Consider the following 19,157-nt stretch of genomic DNA (forward strand, 5'->3'; position numbering starts at 1 on the left):
GAAAAAGAAGAAAAAATGCTTTATTGGCAATTTTATTTCAAAAACAAAATTTAAAAATGCTTGAAAAAAAGAGAAAAAAACAATGGAAATCAGAGTGTGTGGTGTCTCTTATTCCTTTGTAGAATATAATATTTCTCGGCCTTAATTTTTGTATTTATTAAAAAGAAATACAAATATATATACACTTAGTAGCTCTAAGGTCTCTTCCATAACTCATATTCTATAATGTTATAAAACTGAAGACTGAAATTACTTTTAATTTTTTTACAAAGCAAAGAAAAGAGATGTAATATTTCCTAACAAGTAAAACTTTATAGACATATTCACTTACCACAAGACCGTCTTGATTGTCATGAAGCTCAGAAAGTTTAGTACTGGATTTCTGACGTTTAGGCTTGCTCCTTTCTCCAGCACAACCAGAAGTATTTTCGTGTACTTTTTCGACTTCCTGAGTATTCAAAATACAATCATCAAGGTGGTTGAACCCAGAAGGAATATTTTCTTTGTTGGTAAGTCCCCTTGAATTGAGAAAAAAGCTTAATTTTATTTTAAAAGATCAAATGGTCATTTAATGATACTCTAACTATATCATATCATACCTAGAAAATCCAAAGAGTGCCCAGAAATTCCAGTTTGCATCTCTGATCAAAATCTGAGCAGAGTGCCACTCCTGGGACTGCTTGGTGCCAAATAAATCACACTGAAAGAGAAATAATTCCTAGAGGCAAATTGGCAAGGGCTGTTTCTACCAATGGACAGCTTTTGTATTTTACCAAAAGTAATTTGTATTCAAACAGGGAGAACAGTGCAAGTTTATACAGAAATTTCCTATTATTCACAGTAGATGTTTAAATATATATATATTTAAAATTTATAAATTCATACAGTGTATGGAGAAAAATCTAAAAAGGAATTGTATCTTCCATTTTAGTAGTGTAGAAATGTGTATCGAACAATGAGAACACATGGACACAGGAAGGGGAACATCACACTCCGGGGACTGTTGTGGTGTGGGGGGAGGGGGGAGGGATAGCATTAGGAGATATACCTAATGCTAAATGACGAGTTAATGGGTGCAGCACACCAACATGGCACATGTATACATATGTAACAAACCTGCACATTGTGCACATGTACCCTAAAACTTAAAGTATAATAATAATAAAATAAAAAAATTAAAAATTAAAAGAAATGTGTATTTCAATCTCACTGAATTATTAATAGATAATCTTAGTAGAAATTATATAAGTTAATAAAAACTATGGAATACAAAGCATTTTAACTGAAATCTGGATTTGTTACTTCCAAGTACAGACCTCTTTCATGACATAGTTGTAGAAGTAGATAGGAATGTCATAATTATAGAATTTAATTGATTTGATGTTCATGAAACAGTTTTAAGTATTAATATCTTAAGCATTCCTATAATAGGTTTTCACAAGAGTAAATTAGCAAACTGAGTTAAAAAAAAAAGAAACAATATCATGGAACAAATAAAACCATCAGCACAGCACCATGGCTTGGTAAGGAACAAATAAATGAGACTTTATTCTCCTCCTTCACGGTACGAGTGAGTTAATGTACCTCCCCAAACACCTAAAACTGTATCTTGAAATAAATGAATTCTAAAGAGTAAAAATACATATCATATTTTACTATTGGCTCAACCATATCCCAAAATGAAAGATAACATTAAATATTTATTCTGAAATCTAAATTCATATCTTTAGACAGGGTATAACAGAGGCAAAATTATGAATTAAATACTATCATAATATTTTCAAAGTTATACTATCTTTGGTAATTTTTAACACTCTATATTTTAGTCTTTTTGCTACAACTTTAATGTGAAAATATATATTTAGTAAAATTATATAAAAGATTTATGCACATTTATAAGAGATATTCTAAGTACAAAGTAATTGAAGACAGGAGGAGAAGCTGACAGGGACTAAATGCAAGCACTTATACTCATGCACATGCCCCTCAGTCTCTCCCCTCCGCGCACTGAGAGCAGTACCTTCTGTGGGTGGCTGGATCAATCTGGTGTAATTCTAAAACTCAAAAATTATTTATTTTACTATTTAAATTCTATCTTCTTATCACTCTTCATAGTTTTCCTGGCCTTTTTTTCTGTTTGTTTTTTATTTATTTTTCATTTTTGTGTGTACACGGTAGGTGTATATACGTAAATTATGGGGTACATGAGATATTTTGATACAGGCATGCAATGCATAATAATTACATTAAGGTAAATGAGGTATCCATTCCATCAGGCACCTATTCTTTGTATTACAAACAATCCAATTACGCTCTTTTAGATATTTTTAATGTATAATTAATTTATTTTTTATTCTAATCACCCTGTTGCCCTACCAAATACTAGGTCTTTTGCAAACTATGTTTTCGTATCCATTAACCTAGCTTTTGGGGTATATGTCCACTTATAACTTTTTTTTTCATTTTTATTTTTACTTATTTATTTTTTGAGACAGAGTCTTGCTCTGTCGCCCAGGCTGGAGTGCAGTGGTGCGATCTCGGCTCACTGCAACCTCGACCTCCCAGGTTCAAGCGATTCTCCTGCCTCAGCCTCCTGAGTAGCTGGGACTACAGGCATGCACCACCAGCTGGCTAATTTTTGTATTTTTAGTAGAGATGGGGTTTCATCATATTGGCCAGGCTGTTCTCAAACTCCTGCCCGCCTTGGCCTCCCAAAGTGCTGGGATTACAGGCATGAGCCACTGCGCCTAGCCCCAATTATAACCTTTAAATGGAGGACCTTTTATGCTTTAAAGCTAGTATGGACTGACTTATGTACCCTCAAAATTCACATTTTGAAGTCCTAATCCCCAATGTGACCATATTTGGAGACAGGGCCTTTAAGGAGGTAAATAAGGTTAAAAGAGTAATAAGGGTGGGACCCTAATCCAATAGAACTAATGTCCTTGTAAGAAGAGGGAGAGACATCAGGAGTGTGCACACAGGGGAAGGGGCATGTGCGGACACAGTGAAAAGGTAGCCATCTGCATGCCAATGTGAGAGGCCTCAACAGAAATGGACACTTCTAGCACCTTGACCTTGAACTTACAGCTTCTAGAACTGTCAGAAGATAAGTTTTTGTTGTTTAAGCCACCCAGTCGGTGGTATTTTGTTATGGCAGCCCAAGCAGACTAAAGACAACAGCTAAAAACTATTTTTAAAAATAAGAAAGTAAAGTTTATTTTACGATCTTTTTGAATAGTGAATGAATGACTAGAAAAAATCCTGTCAAAATAAGTATATGAAAATCTGACCATGCTGTTGTGCTCATGGACAAATCCTGTTCTCCTCCGAGGGAAGTCTTTGCTTTTACGTGCATCCACACGTCTCTTCTACTTCACTTTGTGAACTCTAATTTCAATTACACTATAGATCCATGAGCCTGGGTGCGGTATCTGTTTTTCATCATTGAATCACCTTATAGTACTGGGTGCTCAATTATCACTGTTGAAGACTTCGGAGGCACTTTATTTAGATACAGCTCTGTATAAAACACATGGTTGTATTTCTTTAAATCTAATCTTAGATGGAGCAGGTGTACTCAATTCCTTCCTGCAATATTCTGTCAGATTTCAATCACATTTGACATAACTTGGATTTGACTGAACTTAGATCTCTGGACCTCTCACTTTCATTACCTAGATTTATTTCCATATTTTTTCAGGATTTCCTCCTCACCCCTACATACCTACTTAATGTCCTGGCAATGCTGAACTATTTATTATTCCCCAAATATAGCATGCTTTTCTTTTACTTTGCAGTAGGATTTTAATATAGTCTTTATATAACAAAGAAACATTTGGATCAATTTTCCAGTTCACTGTGTTTTTAGAAGATTGAAAATCATTTTCACTTAAATGATGCTTTGCTTTTAAAAAATATTTATTATGATTTTTTTCAAACATATACAGAAGTAGAGACACTATCACAACAGACTTCCATATACCCATCACCAAAATTTCACATTTCTGTAAACTTGGCAGATAGTAGATTTTTTTACTAAATGAATTTAGCTGAATATTTTTACATAATGAAGATTTTATTATTACATAATGAAGATTAATTTGCTACAAAATCGTAGCAAACGGTAATATAGGTCTGATTATATTTCCTTTAGAATTCAGACAAATAACAAATCATTTGTACCTATGAATGAAGTTATTTGTAGTCTTTTTCTATCTTTGGTACTGCTAGTTCAGAAATGGGCCATGATGACTTTAGTATGACTTTACTGACCCTTTTACTCATCTTGAAATATAGTCATCATTGGCTTCTTCAAGAATATGTTTTAATTTGTTGCATCTCTAAGTTACTAGAGGCAAAATAATAGATAATAATATAAATAGATTTCTATGTTTCTAAACACTTTTTAACCACTTCATAAAGCTTATAGTTTTGAATAGAATATTACAGCCTAGCTTAATCTTTCCTTATTTTTTGAGTAAAGACTTGTGAAAAATCTTAAATGAATCAATTGTATAGAAGCATATACTATGACAAACTCATTGACTGTAGGCTATATTAATGATTCTTGATCTTCTTATAATTTATGACATGTTCATGACTCTCCTGGAGATACTGGAGAAGACCTTTATGGCGGCTCATTGAAAGGAAGGTTAAAAAAGAAATCTAAGACCAAAGAGGAGATGCTGAAAGAATCAGTCTGCTGGAAAAGTATTTCAAGCAAGCAGATGAGCAAAAGGAAAGAGTGGAGCTGGGAAGAAACAAGTGGAATGACAGCACTGGATCAAAGTAGGTGAGTGAAAGGATGACAGAACCCAGCATGAAGATAAGGGGAGAGGGGTTGCAGGAAATGACTACTGACCTATGGTCAAAGCTGGGCCAGACAAAATTAGTGGATCTGGGGGTTTTGAGAGATAAGGGTCTCACTCTTCCAAAGACCTGGAGAGCTAAGAGAAGCCGTTCAGTGTGGGCTGGGAGTTGAAGGACTATCAAGACACGATTGTGTCATAGTGTGCCAGGTTAGGTACTGTTTGTACCCCAAGATTCTCTCACTCAATGTCCAACTGTGATTTGACCAGAAGGAGTGGTGAAGGGAATAGTAAGAGAAGAACAATTAAGGGAAAGGCTAGGGCTTCAGGGGTATAGTCTTCATACCATCACTCAGCTACCATTCCCCATCTCCTTTTGTTCTCCTGATATTGCTAGTAAAAAACAATCAAGATAACTTATGCAAGAAATGTCCCTGGGCTTGGGAAGCTCTCTATTTAAATTCTTCAGGAGAGGTGAGGCTGTGTTTCACATTTCCCTGCCCTGTCTGGCCCCTATCTGTTTTCACCTCCACTGTCCTCCCCCAGACCTGCTGCCAAGCATCCACCAACAGTACCATCACTCTGTGTTCTCTCTCATGCTCCCCACCACTTCCCACCTCCACCTGCTAGCCCTCTGTCCAAACAAAGAGGGTGGAAAGCAGGATATCGTGACACACTGAGGATATTTTTAAAATGCAAAGTGTTGCTACATACGCCTCAGCAAAAAATGAGGCAGAGGATAAGAACAGTGTTAAATGAATAATTTGTGCTTTTTCTATAACATATTAGAGGTAGTACACAAACTAATTATACTTCTAAACACTTTCTATAAACATATCACTAGCTAATTTTAAATGTAAATATCTCATGTCATGCCACAGGAGAAGAAATGTAAATATCTCCTGTATTATACTTTTTCTATTTTCTAAATGGAATATTACAACTATTGTATCCACCAGCTCCATGAAAATTTATTTTAAAAGTACTGCATATGCTACTTGTAAATCAGTGGGTTATATTATTGATACTGCTTTATTTCTAAAATTACATTTGCTAATATAGCCCTTAAACATCTCTGTGAGGTATAGCATGAAACTTATTTATACTGTTTATCTTTTGTGTTTTTCTTTAAGTGAAAAAGTTTTTTTTCTTTTTCCATAAAGGGTTTAATGTAGATTATGAGTCTAAGTGAAAAGGAATGAGAATGAGGGGTGTGGGACTATTATATATTCATAAAAATTAAAAATTAAGAAAAGAAAGAAAAAGAATGAGGGAGGCTAGGGTCTGATTCAGTTTAGATTCTGACATTTAATAAGGAGTTCAAAACAACAACCATAAAGAGGCTAAAGCCCATAGTCAATAAAAATAACTTTGGAACTTTCAGGGAAAATATATGAATATCTGTATAGTCTATTCTCTATATAAATTTATTTTCCTTGACAATTTAAATCATGATTATTAAATAATATAAATGGTAATTGTTCATCTGTATTTTATTAAATCTTTTTTCATGGAGAATAAAGCTCTTTGTAACACTATTCTTAAAATTCATACTATGGGAATGCCTTAAAATTAGTGATTATTATAATAAACAACCTAAGCTTTTCATTTTTTGAGTAGACTTAAGCCCAACCTTTCTTATACTAAAACATAATCAAATGTCAGAGTATTATAGTGATATCTGACTACTTAATCACATAAATATAAGGGAGAAACCAGCTGCTTCATAAACAAGTCTAAATAGTCAACTTAATGTTGTCTAGCAAGAAAAAAGATGCCTCTGGACAAGCATATGGTAACTTTCTCTGCCCATGGTTCAGAATCCCTCTATATAAGGTATTTATGAGGCAGTCACAGGGTGTATTCAATCAGAGGTGGCTTCTAACAACATACCAAATGTCTGGACGAAACGGAAATATTAATGCAATTACCTATGAATTCCAAATGTAGCTAAGTTTAGAATGGACAAACTGATAACTCTTAAAGTTTTAACCTAAATACTGAAATGGGAGAGGACCAGGAGGTATGACTATAACACAGTGGCTAATTTGGGTGTATATTTCTTTTAAAAAGAGAAAAATCAAGTAAGAGGAAGAATCAATGCCAACTCACTTGTCTTTCCCACGTCGAACTTCATCCTGTTCCTTGGACTGGCGGCGGCGCTGTCTGGCAGATGTGGCAGAAGATGCTGATGGTGTTCCAGATTCCGAGTCCTCTGAACTTTGACCTCCAGAGTTATTAACATCAAAAAGATGTTGTTCTACAGCTGATCGGATGGTTCTTTCTAAGAGTCTGGCAAAAAAGAATGCAGAGTCATTCAAGCAGTCAAGTTCATCACTGATCACCTTAAAAAATATGTGCCTACAGTTTTGGGAACATCTGTATTTCCAGTGGAAGGTCTTTAGAACTTCATGAGCAAAGAGAGATGATGAGGCACTAATCTAAAAAATATCTGCATTATGTGTTAAAACCAAAACTAAACAAAAACAATTCTGCCAATTTAACAACTTTCTCATCTTTGTGAAGCCAGTATTGCTGAAATGCTCATGGCAAGTCTAGCAACAATTACGAGGCATTCAGGAAACAGGGGTCAATTAATATAAGGAAGAATGAGAAAAGATTTTTTTTGCCCTCATAGAATAATAGTAGACCTATTCTAACAAAGGCAATTTCATACCAATTCTACAGAGGAAGAGAGAGTGATTTGCAAAGCAAACTGGCACAAATAATTTTATGATGCCTATTATCTATTTAGAATCTAAGACAAAATTATATGAAAATAATGATATTTTGGGAAAAAACTCACCAGAACAATTAGAACTCATAACAGCATGGCATAATCTTTCCTAACCTCTATTCAATTAAATTGTGATGTTTGTAATTAAAGTTGTATTCATGCAAACACCCCAAAACATATTATTGAAATTGGAAGGATAGATTTACTTTGTTCAACATGAGGAAAACACATAAGCACAAAGCACTGAAAAGGGCATGGTAAGCTAGAAATGGAATCATTTTTAAAGCTGTAGAATCTTTCAAGGTGTGTAAACCTTTTAGCACCACATTATTTCCAAATAAGCTGGTATGGAAAGCTCTTAACTCAGACTCCTCAAACCATGTTTTTCCTTGCTTGAAAAAGAACTATATATATATTCTAAATGCTTAGGCTGAGAAGTAGCATTTACTTAAACTGTGTTTTGAGAACTTAACTAATTTCAGATTTTTCAAATGCAGTTTTATAATCGACTCATAGTTATCTTATTCAAATTTTATTAAAAATATTTTAAGATAATGAGGAAGTATAGTCCAACTAACTTGGGCATTAGAACTTTTATACATAGAACTCCATGTCTCAAATGATTAAAGATTATTTAATCGCAGTACAGAGGATTGTGAGTAATTTAATATACACATAAGAGATGTACATAATATATAAATAACATATTCATGAGGATGCCATAAAATGCATTACATCAGAGGTGGCTTCCTACAACATACCAAACATCCAGATGAAACTGAAATATCTAAACAGAACAACCCTGCACTTTTTCCAAGCTGTACAAGACCCATAAGGAAAGGTTATTAGGAAATGAAAAAGGCAAGAACATGTCAGCCTTGGTGCAGTTCTTGAATATCTTTGAAACTGACAAAGCTAAAGGAGGTCAATCCTGCCCTCTGATTGTTTTCTCTCCCAACAAGGAATTAAGAAAATGGAAATCCATCCTGTTAGATCCAAATTCATTTCAACTAGGGATTCTTCTAATTCTTCTCTCTTCTCCCTATCACACCACGTCTACCCCACCTCCTACACCTGATCCTTGCCAAAAGAAGATACTCCATTGAGGCCCACTCACGTCCCAGCAAGTAAGGAGAACAGGTAGGTGTGATGGAAACATATGTGGGCAAGGAGCTGTTCCGTCATTCAATGACTATTTATTTAGTGCCTAATATATGCCAGGAACTTTTCTAGGCAGTAGGGAGATAGCAATGAACATGACAGACAAGCTCCTTGTATTTACAGAGCTTACACTCCTGTAGGGCAAGATAGATAATAAAGAAATAATGTAATTTCCAATAGTAAGAAGTTCTCTAAAACACTGAATAAAGTGGTGGCAAGTGAATATGAGTAGTTAGGAATAGAATCCTGGATAAGATGACACTTGAACAAGGAGTGAATGAGAAGAAAGTGCTGGCCAGGCTGAGGAACAGCCAACACAAAGGCTCTGAGGCAGCAATAAGGTTGGCCCTCCGTGGGAACAGCAGGTCATGTGGCTGAAGTGTAATGAGCAATATGGTCAGAGGCATTAGCAAGGACTGATAACTGGAGTTTACGTTTAGTCTAAGTGTCAGTGGAAGACTTTGGAGGAAATGGCATGTGATGACATAATTAAGAGAGTACCGCCACTGCCCTGTGGACCAGGGACTTGTTGCTATCACTAATTTGCTTTCTTTTCTGCATCCCTGTTAGACTGTAACATCCCTGAAGACAGGGCCCAACGCGTCCTTGACATTACACATCTAACATGCGCCTGACGTGTTGCAGGCACTCAGTCAGTGTAGGTTCAGTCAAATGAACTAAGTAGGGAGTAAAGACATGATTAATGGTTTAACCTTTAATTACATTATCCATTGCAAGATGCCTCCCAAAGCGCATTAGACTATTTGCTAATATTAATTGATCCTGGTGTTATTTTTAATGAAGTAAACAGAAAGCTCATATTTTCCAATGTTGGAGTTGTCTGTAGGAATACACATACAGAAGCTCAAATAAGAATACCTATGTAGTCCTCTCCTCCATATAGTTTCAAGGTCACTGGCTGCTTATTATCTGAATCTTCCAATACTGTACACCATTAGAGTTGCTTTTTTTTTTCTGTTTAATAAGTGGGACAGGGCATTTAAAAAAAAAAAACCCAAAGCCCCAAAACCCAACCCAAATAACTTACTCTCCAGTTGCAGACACATTGCTGACTTGGGGTACATGAGCACTGCAGAAAAGAAGCAAAGAGAAAGAAAGTCAGGTTAGATGAAAGATCAGAGATGATGAACCAAACATGTGAAGCGAATCGCAGGCTGAAAGAAATTAGCTCAGTCCCAAGTGATCCTCAAAACAATCTTTAACCATCCAATGAAAGATGCTCATTTTCACTTGTTTCTAGAAAGGGAGATGGCCCTGCTTGCTTATAACAGTGGCTTTTTCTCCTTTTAAAAGTTGTCCAAGGCAGACAATTCTATAACTAAATTTGGAAAACCATCTCTTAGCTGTCAACCTATTGCCACAGCAGCCCTAGTTCAAGGTCTTTTCATTTTCCTAAAATGTTAAGTGTGGCCAAGTGCCTTCGTGCCACCTACTTCACCTATTTTTATCTTTCCCCAGCCCAAATCCATTCCCTTCCTTCTCCTCTTAGGCCAGGAAACAGAACATCTTTCTAAAACTCTGCTCTCAACAGGCAGAGGGCAATGGGGACCACAGGGATAGAGAACAAGGAACCAATATTGTTTTCTATATGACTATTTCTAAACCATCTTTTCGAAGCCACATTTTCTTCCTAAGTTTCTCAGGATGGAAAGCATCTCCAGCTCTGTAATGTGTCGCTTAACATCTAATTTACAGTGTTTTTGTTGAGCACTTACAAATTTTCATGATTTTCCCATTTTTTTAAAGCCTGAATTCTTTTAAAAGTATTGAGAAGTGGTCAACACAAAGTAGAATGATAAAATTACAAAACACTATCAGGTTAGCACGCTTCAGAACTTTCCCCCTCATGCCTGCACTTATGTTCACATAACCACAATGAGTGTTGAGGCTGGCAGCTATTTTAATTGTATTAACACATTACATTCTCACAATCTGCCCTCTAGTGTTTAGTTGGCTTGTGAATCAAGACTTAAAAGTGCCTATCCTTTTAAAAAAAGAGGTTAAATATTGAGCAGATTTGAGACAATCCTTAGTCGTGTCAAACTATAGTTCTACCTAATAGTCCTAATAGTTCTTTTCTTTCTTTGTAGAAGACATTCAAAGAAAATCAAAGTTGTTAAGGACCAACATTGATAGTTGTCTTTCAATTACTCCAAACATTCTAATTCATACGATATAATTTTCAACATATGAATATGTTGCTTGGGAATCATCTGTCAGGTTTTTCTCCCATGTAAGTGTATATCTCATCTCTTTCAATGTAGAATCTCAAAGCCTCAAGGGACTGTATAATATTTCTCATTTTCTTTCATCACACTCCCTCCCACTACCACCACCATCATGTCTTCCATAGTACTCATTATCCCAGAGGTGATCAAAAAATGTTTACTCTTTCACCCAAGATAATTTTCTTTAGTTATAGCTGTAGCTCTTTGTTATGGCCACAGACAAACCCAGAAAAACCACGTAAAATCATGTGATTAGGTAGAAGGGAAGCTAATTCAAATAAGTATTAAATAATTAAGAAGATAAGTAAATAAATACAAACACCCTAAGACTTACTGAGTACTTACTATGTTCCAGACACTGTGCTAAGTACTTTTACTTAGATTTTTTTTTCACTTATTATTTACAATAATCCTATGAAGAGGTACTACTGTTTTCCCTGTTTTCAGATGAAGAGGTTAGAAAGGTTAAATAACTTACCCACAGCCATAGAACCAAGAAATAAGATGAGCTAGGATTTGAACCAAGAAAGGTTTTAGCTCAGAGTCTAAGCTCTTAATCTCTCCACTAGCTTGTCTTTCAATCCATTACTCACTACAGTCATCTTTGGATATGGAGGCCTGGCCTTAGGTATTTTACTTTGCTTTTAATTACAACAATTTCTCGTCTGCCTCACAATGCCTGTTATTCACAGTGGTTCCCAGGCTACATAACCAACAATAAACCCCTTTCTGCTTTCTGTCTTTAACTGGAACAAGCAGTCCTTGCTTTTGCTACTTTGTGGCTCACCCTCTGTAAATTCAACAATATATAATTAACTCCTATACTCCACTTCTCAGTACAGTTACACAACCTTGGTTTTGAGAGCAGGGACCCATGTGAGTAATGACTCGGGGAAAACCCAGAAGAGAGTAAAGAATGTGGATCTGCTAGATGCTAAAAAACATTCCAAAGACATGTCATTAGCCTGTTAGTCCTCTATGCCATCTCAGAATGAAGACATGTATTTCCTCTCCTCCTTTCCACATCCTTTTGAACTGTCTTCTTTTTGACTATTAAAGCAGATCCTGATGTTTTGATGTTCATTTTCTATGGAGGGAGGGTGAAGGAAGAAAGGCAAGAAAGAAAAAGACAAGGAAACAACAAACAAGATGAGGTTCTGAGATTTCTAACTCTTTAAATAAGTGCTTTTTCATTCTTAATATGCATAGGAATCACCTTGGCGCTTGTTAATACAGACTGTGATTCAGCAGGTCTAGGTCTTGGGAAGCGGAAGCTGAGACTGCATTTCTAATAAATTCCTCAGTGATTCTAATACTGTTGGTTTGTGGAAGACACTGAGTGGCAGAGGCTCTATATCTTCGCAACTAAAATTCTTCAAAACTTCAATTACTTAAATATCCCAATAATGATTTTTAAATATTGTAATCTAAGTAATGAAGGTATGATACGGAAAACTCATGTTAACCTCAGTGAATAAAAGTCAACACATTGAAATTTCTCTAACAGCTTAGAGAAAAATGACCTGAACCATCTAAATCAGTTGTACAGCACATTTCTCAGAATACAAAAGTAAATGAATAAATCAATAATAAAACCAAGTAATTAAATCATATTCATATTTTTGGTAGTATATTTATTTTAGGACAGTTTCAGAATAAAGTGTGATGTTTTTAATAGTCCATTGGAATTTCTGGTATATTTAACTAGTCTATAATTTCAGGTTCTTTTAATAGAATTCCTATAAACAAAGCATTATGAGAAGATATTTTCCACTGGTAATCAGAAAAGAAAGTTCTGGTCTTGGCTCTGCAGTTGATTAGACAAAATCACTGGCAGGTTTTTGGTTAGCTTGGCTGCATTGGGTTGGTTTCTTCACATAGAAAATGAAAGGTCTGGCTAGTGATCTCTGTGGTTTCTTTTACCTATAAAAGAAACCTCAAAAAATTGTTCTATCTCAGGTTCAAGCTTACTGCCTAAAGTTTACATGATTACAAAAGGTTATGACTGCATATTTAGTTTTATGACATAGTATCAGATAAATTTATGGTTTATTAGATTTCAAAATAACTTTGGTATTTAGTCAGGCATCCACCGCCATAGTTCCTGTCGGATGTACTTAACAATTCACTCTTAACAAAATTTTAAAGAATATTTAACAAAAGCAATAGAGATTTCTTCCATAATTAAGACACTAACAAAAAGGCAATAAGCATTTAAAGAATAAGCAAATAAGCCAAAGTGAAAGATAAAGAAATTTCCTTCTTCATCTGTATGTAGCTTGCTTTTTATCCTCTTCGGAGAGCTAAGAATAATGAATTTTTTTCAGCATCCTTGACTGATTTGCTAAGAAAATTTCTTACTTATGCATTATAAACAGTTGGATATGGAAGCGTTCATTTCCTAATGTTGACAAAGCAAGTATTTAAAATGGAAAGAAAGATGCTCACTCATATGCAGATCCCAGTTGTATGGCCAAATTCAAACCTAAGCCTACTGTTACTGATGATGCAACTGAATATTCTATTGGTATGGTCATTTAAAATAGATTCTAAGCCTACTTTGAAATATATTCTATGACATATTGAAATATCTTTAGTCTTTATTTTTACTAACAAAACCCAAACTATATTTCCTTAAGCCAATTATGCTCAGCAATATTAGTCTGTAAAATTTGCATGTGATAAGATGCACAGATGCCTGTTGACAAGTGATTCTTTAATTAAATCTCTTGATTTGAAATAAAAAAGCATACATTTAAAAAGAGGTTTCAAATCTACAAAATGGAGACATCTTGAAAAGCATGTGTTCTCTTTTCTGTGCGTTGTCTTATTTCAGTATGTTCTCCTCTATGGCATATAAAATCCTGCCTGTAAAATATTACCGTTTTATTAGGAAACATGAGGTCTAACAAAATTATCAGTTTCTCTAGGATATGATATTTAAATTTACTCTATTTTTTTAATTGAGCAAGGATTAAAAAGACAATTATGAGATGTTTGCCTAAATAAACCTAAGGATAAATCTCATGTAACAATCATCAAAATAGCCTAAAATTCTTAATTTGTTAATTTAACAAAATATAGTATTTTTAGTATCATCTTAAAATATGATAAGTTGATATGCAGCATCAACATTATACATATATAACAATGCACATATTTGTTATGGTATAATGGCTTTCTAAATTAAATTTTGTTCATAATTTTAGTGCATTCTTCATGGTGTCATACATTAAAACAATTCAATCCTCAATATTTATTCCTTTTGTTTTAACCTCTAGCTATGATTACCATATGCAGAACTTTAGTGGAACATTTGTAGGTATTTAAACTCTGATAAAAGTTGCATCATCCTTTTGCATCATTAAAGACATTTTGGGTAGCCTCAAATCTTGGTTTAAAATTGCATACTGTGCATAATATACTAGAATATAAATTGAAAACATACTACATGGATATAACTCAAAAAGAGGAAAATATTTATCCTCATACCTTCTCTAATTCATGTTTCCTATTCTTTTAAATAGACTGATTTGAAGAAAAAATTACTCTTCACAGCTATATCTTAATACTATATTAAATTTATTCTAACAAATCAAATATAACCCATCAAAATGTCAGAATACTCATCTTTTATAAAGCTTCTTTTGACAATTATTGATGTTTTCAATTTTATATATTTAGTATGTTTTAGCATAAAAAGAAATTGAAAGTTTTTTTAGTTTTTACACTGAGGTCTATATTAACAAAATTATAAAATGCAATGGATAATTCACTTATATACTGTATTCCTTTTCCATTTTACAGAAAATTGAAGATCAGAGAAGTTAAGTATCTAAGTTTACACAGCTCCATTCTATCTATATAGTCTGGCTTCAGAGTATGTCCTCGATACTCTGAACAATCTTTTTTCTCAAATAATGCTGCTATTTGCATAAATTGTTGGCTATACCTCTAGTTATTTCATTAGAATTAGGTTACTAAAAGTGCTTTTTTTGATTCAAATAGATTTTCTCCAAATTTATATAATGCAGAAAATTTTTATTTCATCTAGGTTTTCATGTTTATTAGTTTCAAAATGCATGAAGTGTTCTCTAATCTTTGAAAAAATTATTATACCCTTACAGGAAACTTCAGTTATGATTGTTAGTATCATCTCTCATTTTTAAGCTTATCAAGAATTTTCTATCTTGTAATTTTCATTTTTAGTCTCAAAGAACCAGCTCCCGAATTCAAGTATCAGTTCTGCTCGCTTTCTGTTTTCTTTTATTATTAATGAATTATTTTAGGTTTCAAAGAGGTTGCTTTTTCTTCCTTTCTATAACTTCCTTATTCTGAACGTGTGGCTGATTTATCTTCAATCTTGTGTTAGGTTACCTCTTAAAATAAGTTTAGACTTTATTCTATAAATTTTGATATATACTTTTTCTTTATTTTCTTAACAGTATGCACTTGAGATTCTTATTTACTCTTTGAGTTATCCCCTTCGTCCTGCCCCCTTACAAGAGTTTTCATTGGTTGATTGAAAGTTTTTGTCATTAATTACACTGTGGTCAGAAATTATTCGCTATCAAAATTTCTGCTCTTTAAGAACTTTTAAAGATAGCTGAATAATTTTTATAAAGTAGCAGAAATGCTTGATTGAGCTCTATTTATATTATGCAGCTTCACATATGTATATAGGTGCTCATTTATTTGAAATCTTATTAATTTTACAAAATTCTCAATGCTATCTATCCTGTAAATTTTGTTACGGACATATAGTTATATGTATAAGTCCTATATTTCAAATGCGTTTACTTGTTTACCCTTGATAATGTAAGAATTTAAATTTATATGATTTGATAATACCGTAAGTCTAGATAATAAAGTAAGTCCAGTTTGTCTTTTCTAACAAATTTGGCCTTCAACTTCAGTTGTCTGTTAACATTTATCAGATATGTTTATCTTTTTATTATTGATCTTTCTGTGCCACTTTGTTTTAGGTATGACTCTTTTGCAAATGGTATAGTTCAACTAGGTTTTGTTTTTTTTTTTAGTATTTTAGCTTTTCTCAAATAATTTAATCCACTTACATTTATTGTCCTAGCTGATTTGTTCTAGTATTGTTTTTGCTTTGTACTTTCTAATTTGGGAACTTGCTTTTCCTTTGGTTTCTGACATTGCTCTTATCTTTTGAAGGCATTCTGAATATAGGAATCCTATGCACAATTCTACTATGGTTGCTTTTCAGGCCCATATTTCTCTCATTATTATTAAAAATATGGCAAAAACTGCAATTACTTTCACATCAACCTAATAAAATAAGAAAAGAAACAAAAAAACCTCTTGACAGCTGCTTCTATTTTCCTGTTTATGTAAGACAAGAAAATTATAGTTTCATTACTTTCTTTGCCTTTCCACCAATGCTTATAATCAGAGCTCTACTTCCTACTAATTTTTTTTTAAATTTATCTCTCAATTAGCTGGGCATACACTATACTTGTATTTTTACAAATATGTTTCTTCATTCGAATTATAGTTTTCAGATTGGCTTTTCAATCTCTGACTTTCACATCTAACATTATTACTCTGACAGTTTTGTGGGTTTTTTTTTTGAGACAGTGTCTTGCTCTGTCACCCAGGCTGGAGGGAGTACAGTGGCATTATCATAGCTCACTGAAATCTCAAACTCCTGGGCTCAAGCAATCCTCTTGCTTCGGCCTCACAAGAAACTGGTGTACATCAACAAACCTGGGCAATTTATATATTTTCTTATAGAGACAGAGTCTTGCTATGTTGCCCAGGTTGGTCTCAGACTCCTGGTTTCAAGAGATCTTCCCACTTTGGCCTCCGAAAGTGCTGGGATTACAGGAGAGAACTACTGTGTCCAGCCTGTCACGTAGTTTTTATCTTTATCCTGTTTCTTTTTATTCCAGAAGGGCGTCTCCAGTTTCTCTTTCATCATGTATTTGACTGATTTTTAATCATTTCTGTTCTTTACTGCCTTCAACATAGTTTTTAAAGTCTCTTCTAAAACATTTCTAGGGTTGTTTTTCCCTCCTCATTTCAGCTGTTCTTTCTGTATCCCCAGCCTTTCAATTCCAAGCCTACTCTGCTTTATTGGCTTCCTACTGTTTCAAAAAGGTTTATGTCCTTGAGCATTTTTTGAGAAGATTAACCATATTAGTTCTCAAGTCTTCATCTGAATTTTATAAAAATCAATTCTCTAGATTCTGTTTTTATGCTGAGTCATTGAGGCAAATCATCCTTTCCCCTAGTTTGTAATTTCTCTTCATAGGTCCCAAATAGTTTCTTTGTGTTTAGTGGTTCTTAAGGTGGAACAATCAATCTAGGCAGAACCAGTTCCAACAACCTGGGTAGGTAGATTTTTCTTAGTTTATATGATTGTCCACTTGGCTGTGAGCAGATGGCTCCTCCTGGATTTAGATTTGAAAAGCCAGTATCTGAATCTGCCCTAGAATAATCTATAATGCCTACTTAGGTGGACTTGCTTTTTGGTCCAATTTTATGATTATGCCGGAGAATTGGAAACAAATTTGTGGTTTGTTTTGGGGTAGTGTACGCTTGAAAGCACATATAAAAATCCAATAATCTTCTTGCCTTTATCCCTTTCTCAAATGCTTTTGCTAGGTGACTGAGCATCCCAGGAGAAGAATCCCTTTCCTCCCCATTGTTTTGTACACTGAGTATTCTTGTCTGAATGGATATTGAAATAAAAAAGCTGATGAGGGCAGAGAGGTGAAAAACAATAAAAACACAACTCGGCTCTAGATGGTTCAGAAAATAAGTTTCTGCTCAGTTGAGGAAATGTCACTAGCTTTTCTGGTTAGTGCAATAGACAGTAGAAGAAAGCCAAGTCAGTTTTTCCTCCCTTCCTTTTCTCTTTGTGGCTATCTGTATTGTTTAGATGGCAGAACATGAAGTCTGCAAGGTAAAAATATGTTTCTCCGTCCACGCCACAGATGATGTGACGTTTGACGTGGCTTTTCTTTATCATTGCTACAGAGCTGTCTCTAGAGTTTGTCTTTTATATCATCATTGGATATTAAATAGAAAGCTGGGAGTATTGTATCAGGCAAAAGCAGTCTGCTACCTGTTTAAACTAGAGGCTTACATTTTATTAAAATCTGAAGTTCTACAAAGAGAAGTCCACAGAGAGGCAGGGAAACTGAGGAATGAAGTAACAAGAGACCTAGGCAGAATGGATATAAAGGTGTAATTTTCTACAAGTGAATTCTTCTTTATCATGCTGAGGTATAAAGAGGTAAAAATATGAAGAAAAGCATTTAAAATGTATATAATTTATCTTTCTCAGTATAGCTTTAAACATATGCTTAATATTTTTATTAACATTGTTAGAATTAAACCCAGAATCTATACTTATATCTTACTATGCAAAAAGTAAATAAATAAAAAATAATGACTGGTGATTCTCAGATCAAGAACTCAATAATGAGTCTTAAAAATTGTATGACAAACAGTAGTAAACTTTGTAGCCATTCCTCAGTTATACTGTTGGTCTGGTTCTGTGTAGGCACTAGCACAACCTGAGACTTAGAATCCTGACCAATGAGACACAAACATCTTTAAAGAAATCCACATACTTCATAACTAAAGGATGGCTATTATTAAAAAAACAAAATACCAAGTGTTGACAAAAATATGGACAAATTGGAACTGTGTACTTTAGTTGTGGAAATGTAAAACAATGTAGCTGCTAGGGTAAATAGTATGGAAGTTTCTCAACAAATTAAACGTAGAACTACCATATGCTCCAACATTTCCACTTTTTTTTTTGTTTTAATTATTAGACAGAGTCTTGCTCTGTTGCCAGGCTGGAGTGCAGTGGCACAATCTCGGCTCACTGCAACCTCCGCCTTCTGGGTTCAAGGGATTCCCTTGTCTCAGCCTCCTGAGTAGCTGGGACTACAGGTGCACGCCACCACGCACGGCTAATTTTTTGTATTTTAGTAGAGACTGGGTTTCGCCATGTTTTCCACGATGGTCTTGATCTCCTGACCTTGTGACCTACCCGCCTCGGCCTCCCAAAGTGCTGGGATTACAGGCGTGAGCCACTGTGCGTGGCCCCAACAACTCCACTGCTGAGTACATACCCAAAAGAAATGAAAGCAAGGACTTGGACAGATATTTGTACATCCATGTTCATAGCAGCATTATTCACAATGCCCAAAAGAT

General features: G+C 34.5%; 1 protein-coding gene across 26 annotated transcripts in view; it reads right to left on the minus strand.

The window, feature by feature from the left end:
• FAM13A (family with sequence similarity 13 member A) overlaps window positions 1-19,157 on the minus strand; it is a 331,498-nt gene that overhangs the window by 54,105 nt on the left and 258,236 nt on the right. For 21 of the 26 annotated variants that reach the window (XM_063723517.1, XM_063723520.1, XM_063723515.1 and 18 more), the window contains 3 exons: window positions 9,758-9,799; window positions 6,924-7,103; window positions 332-518 (listed from right to left, as the gene is read on the minus strand). In XM_063723517.1, coding sequence (XP_063579587.1) covers window positions 332-518; window positions 6,924-7,103; window positions 9,758-9,799 — 409 coding nt within the window. The remainder of the gene's footprint in view (window positions 1-331; window positions 519-6,923; window positions 7,104-9,757; window positions 9,800-19,157) is intronic. The other 5 variants (XM_063723518.1, XM_063723514.1, XM_063723512.1 and 2 more) reach the window with 1 other exon arrangement.

The sequence above is a fragment of the Pongo abelii genome, chromosome 3, assembly GCF_028885655.2.
Source record: "Pongo abelii isolate AG06213 chromosome 3, NHGRI_mPonAbe1-v2.0_pri, whole genome shotgun sequence".
In the NCBI taxonomy this organism is placed as follows: Eukaryota; Metazoa; Chordata; class Mammalia; order Primates; family Hominidae; genus Pongo; species Pongo abelii.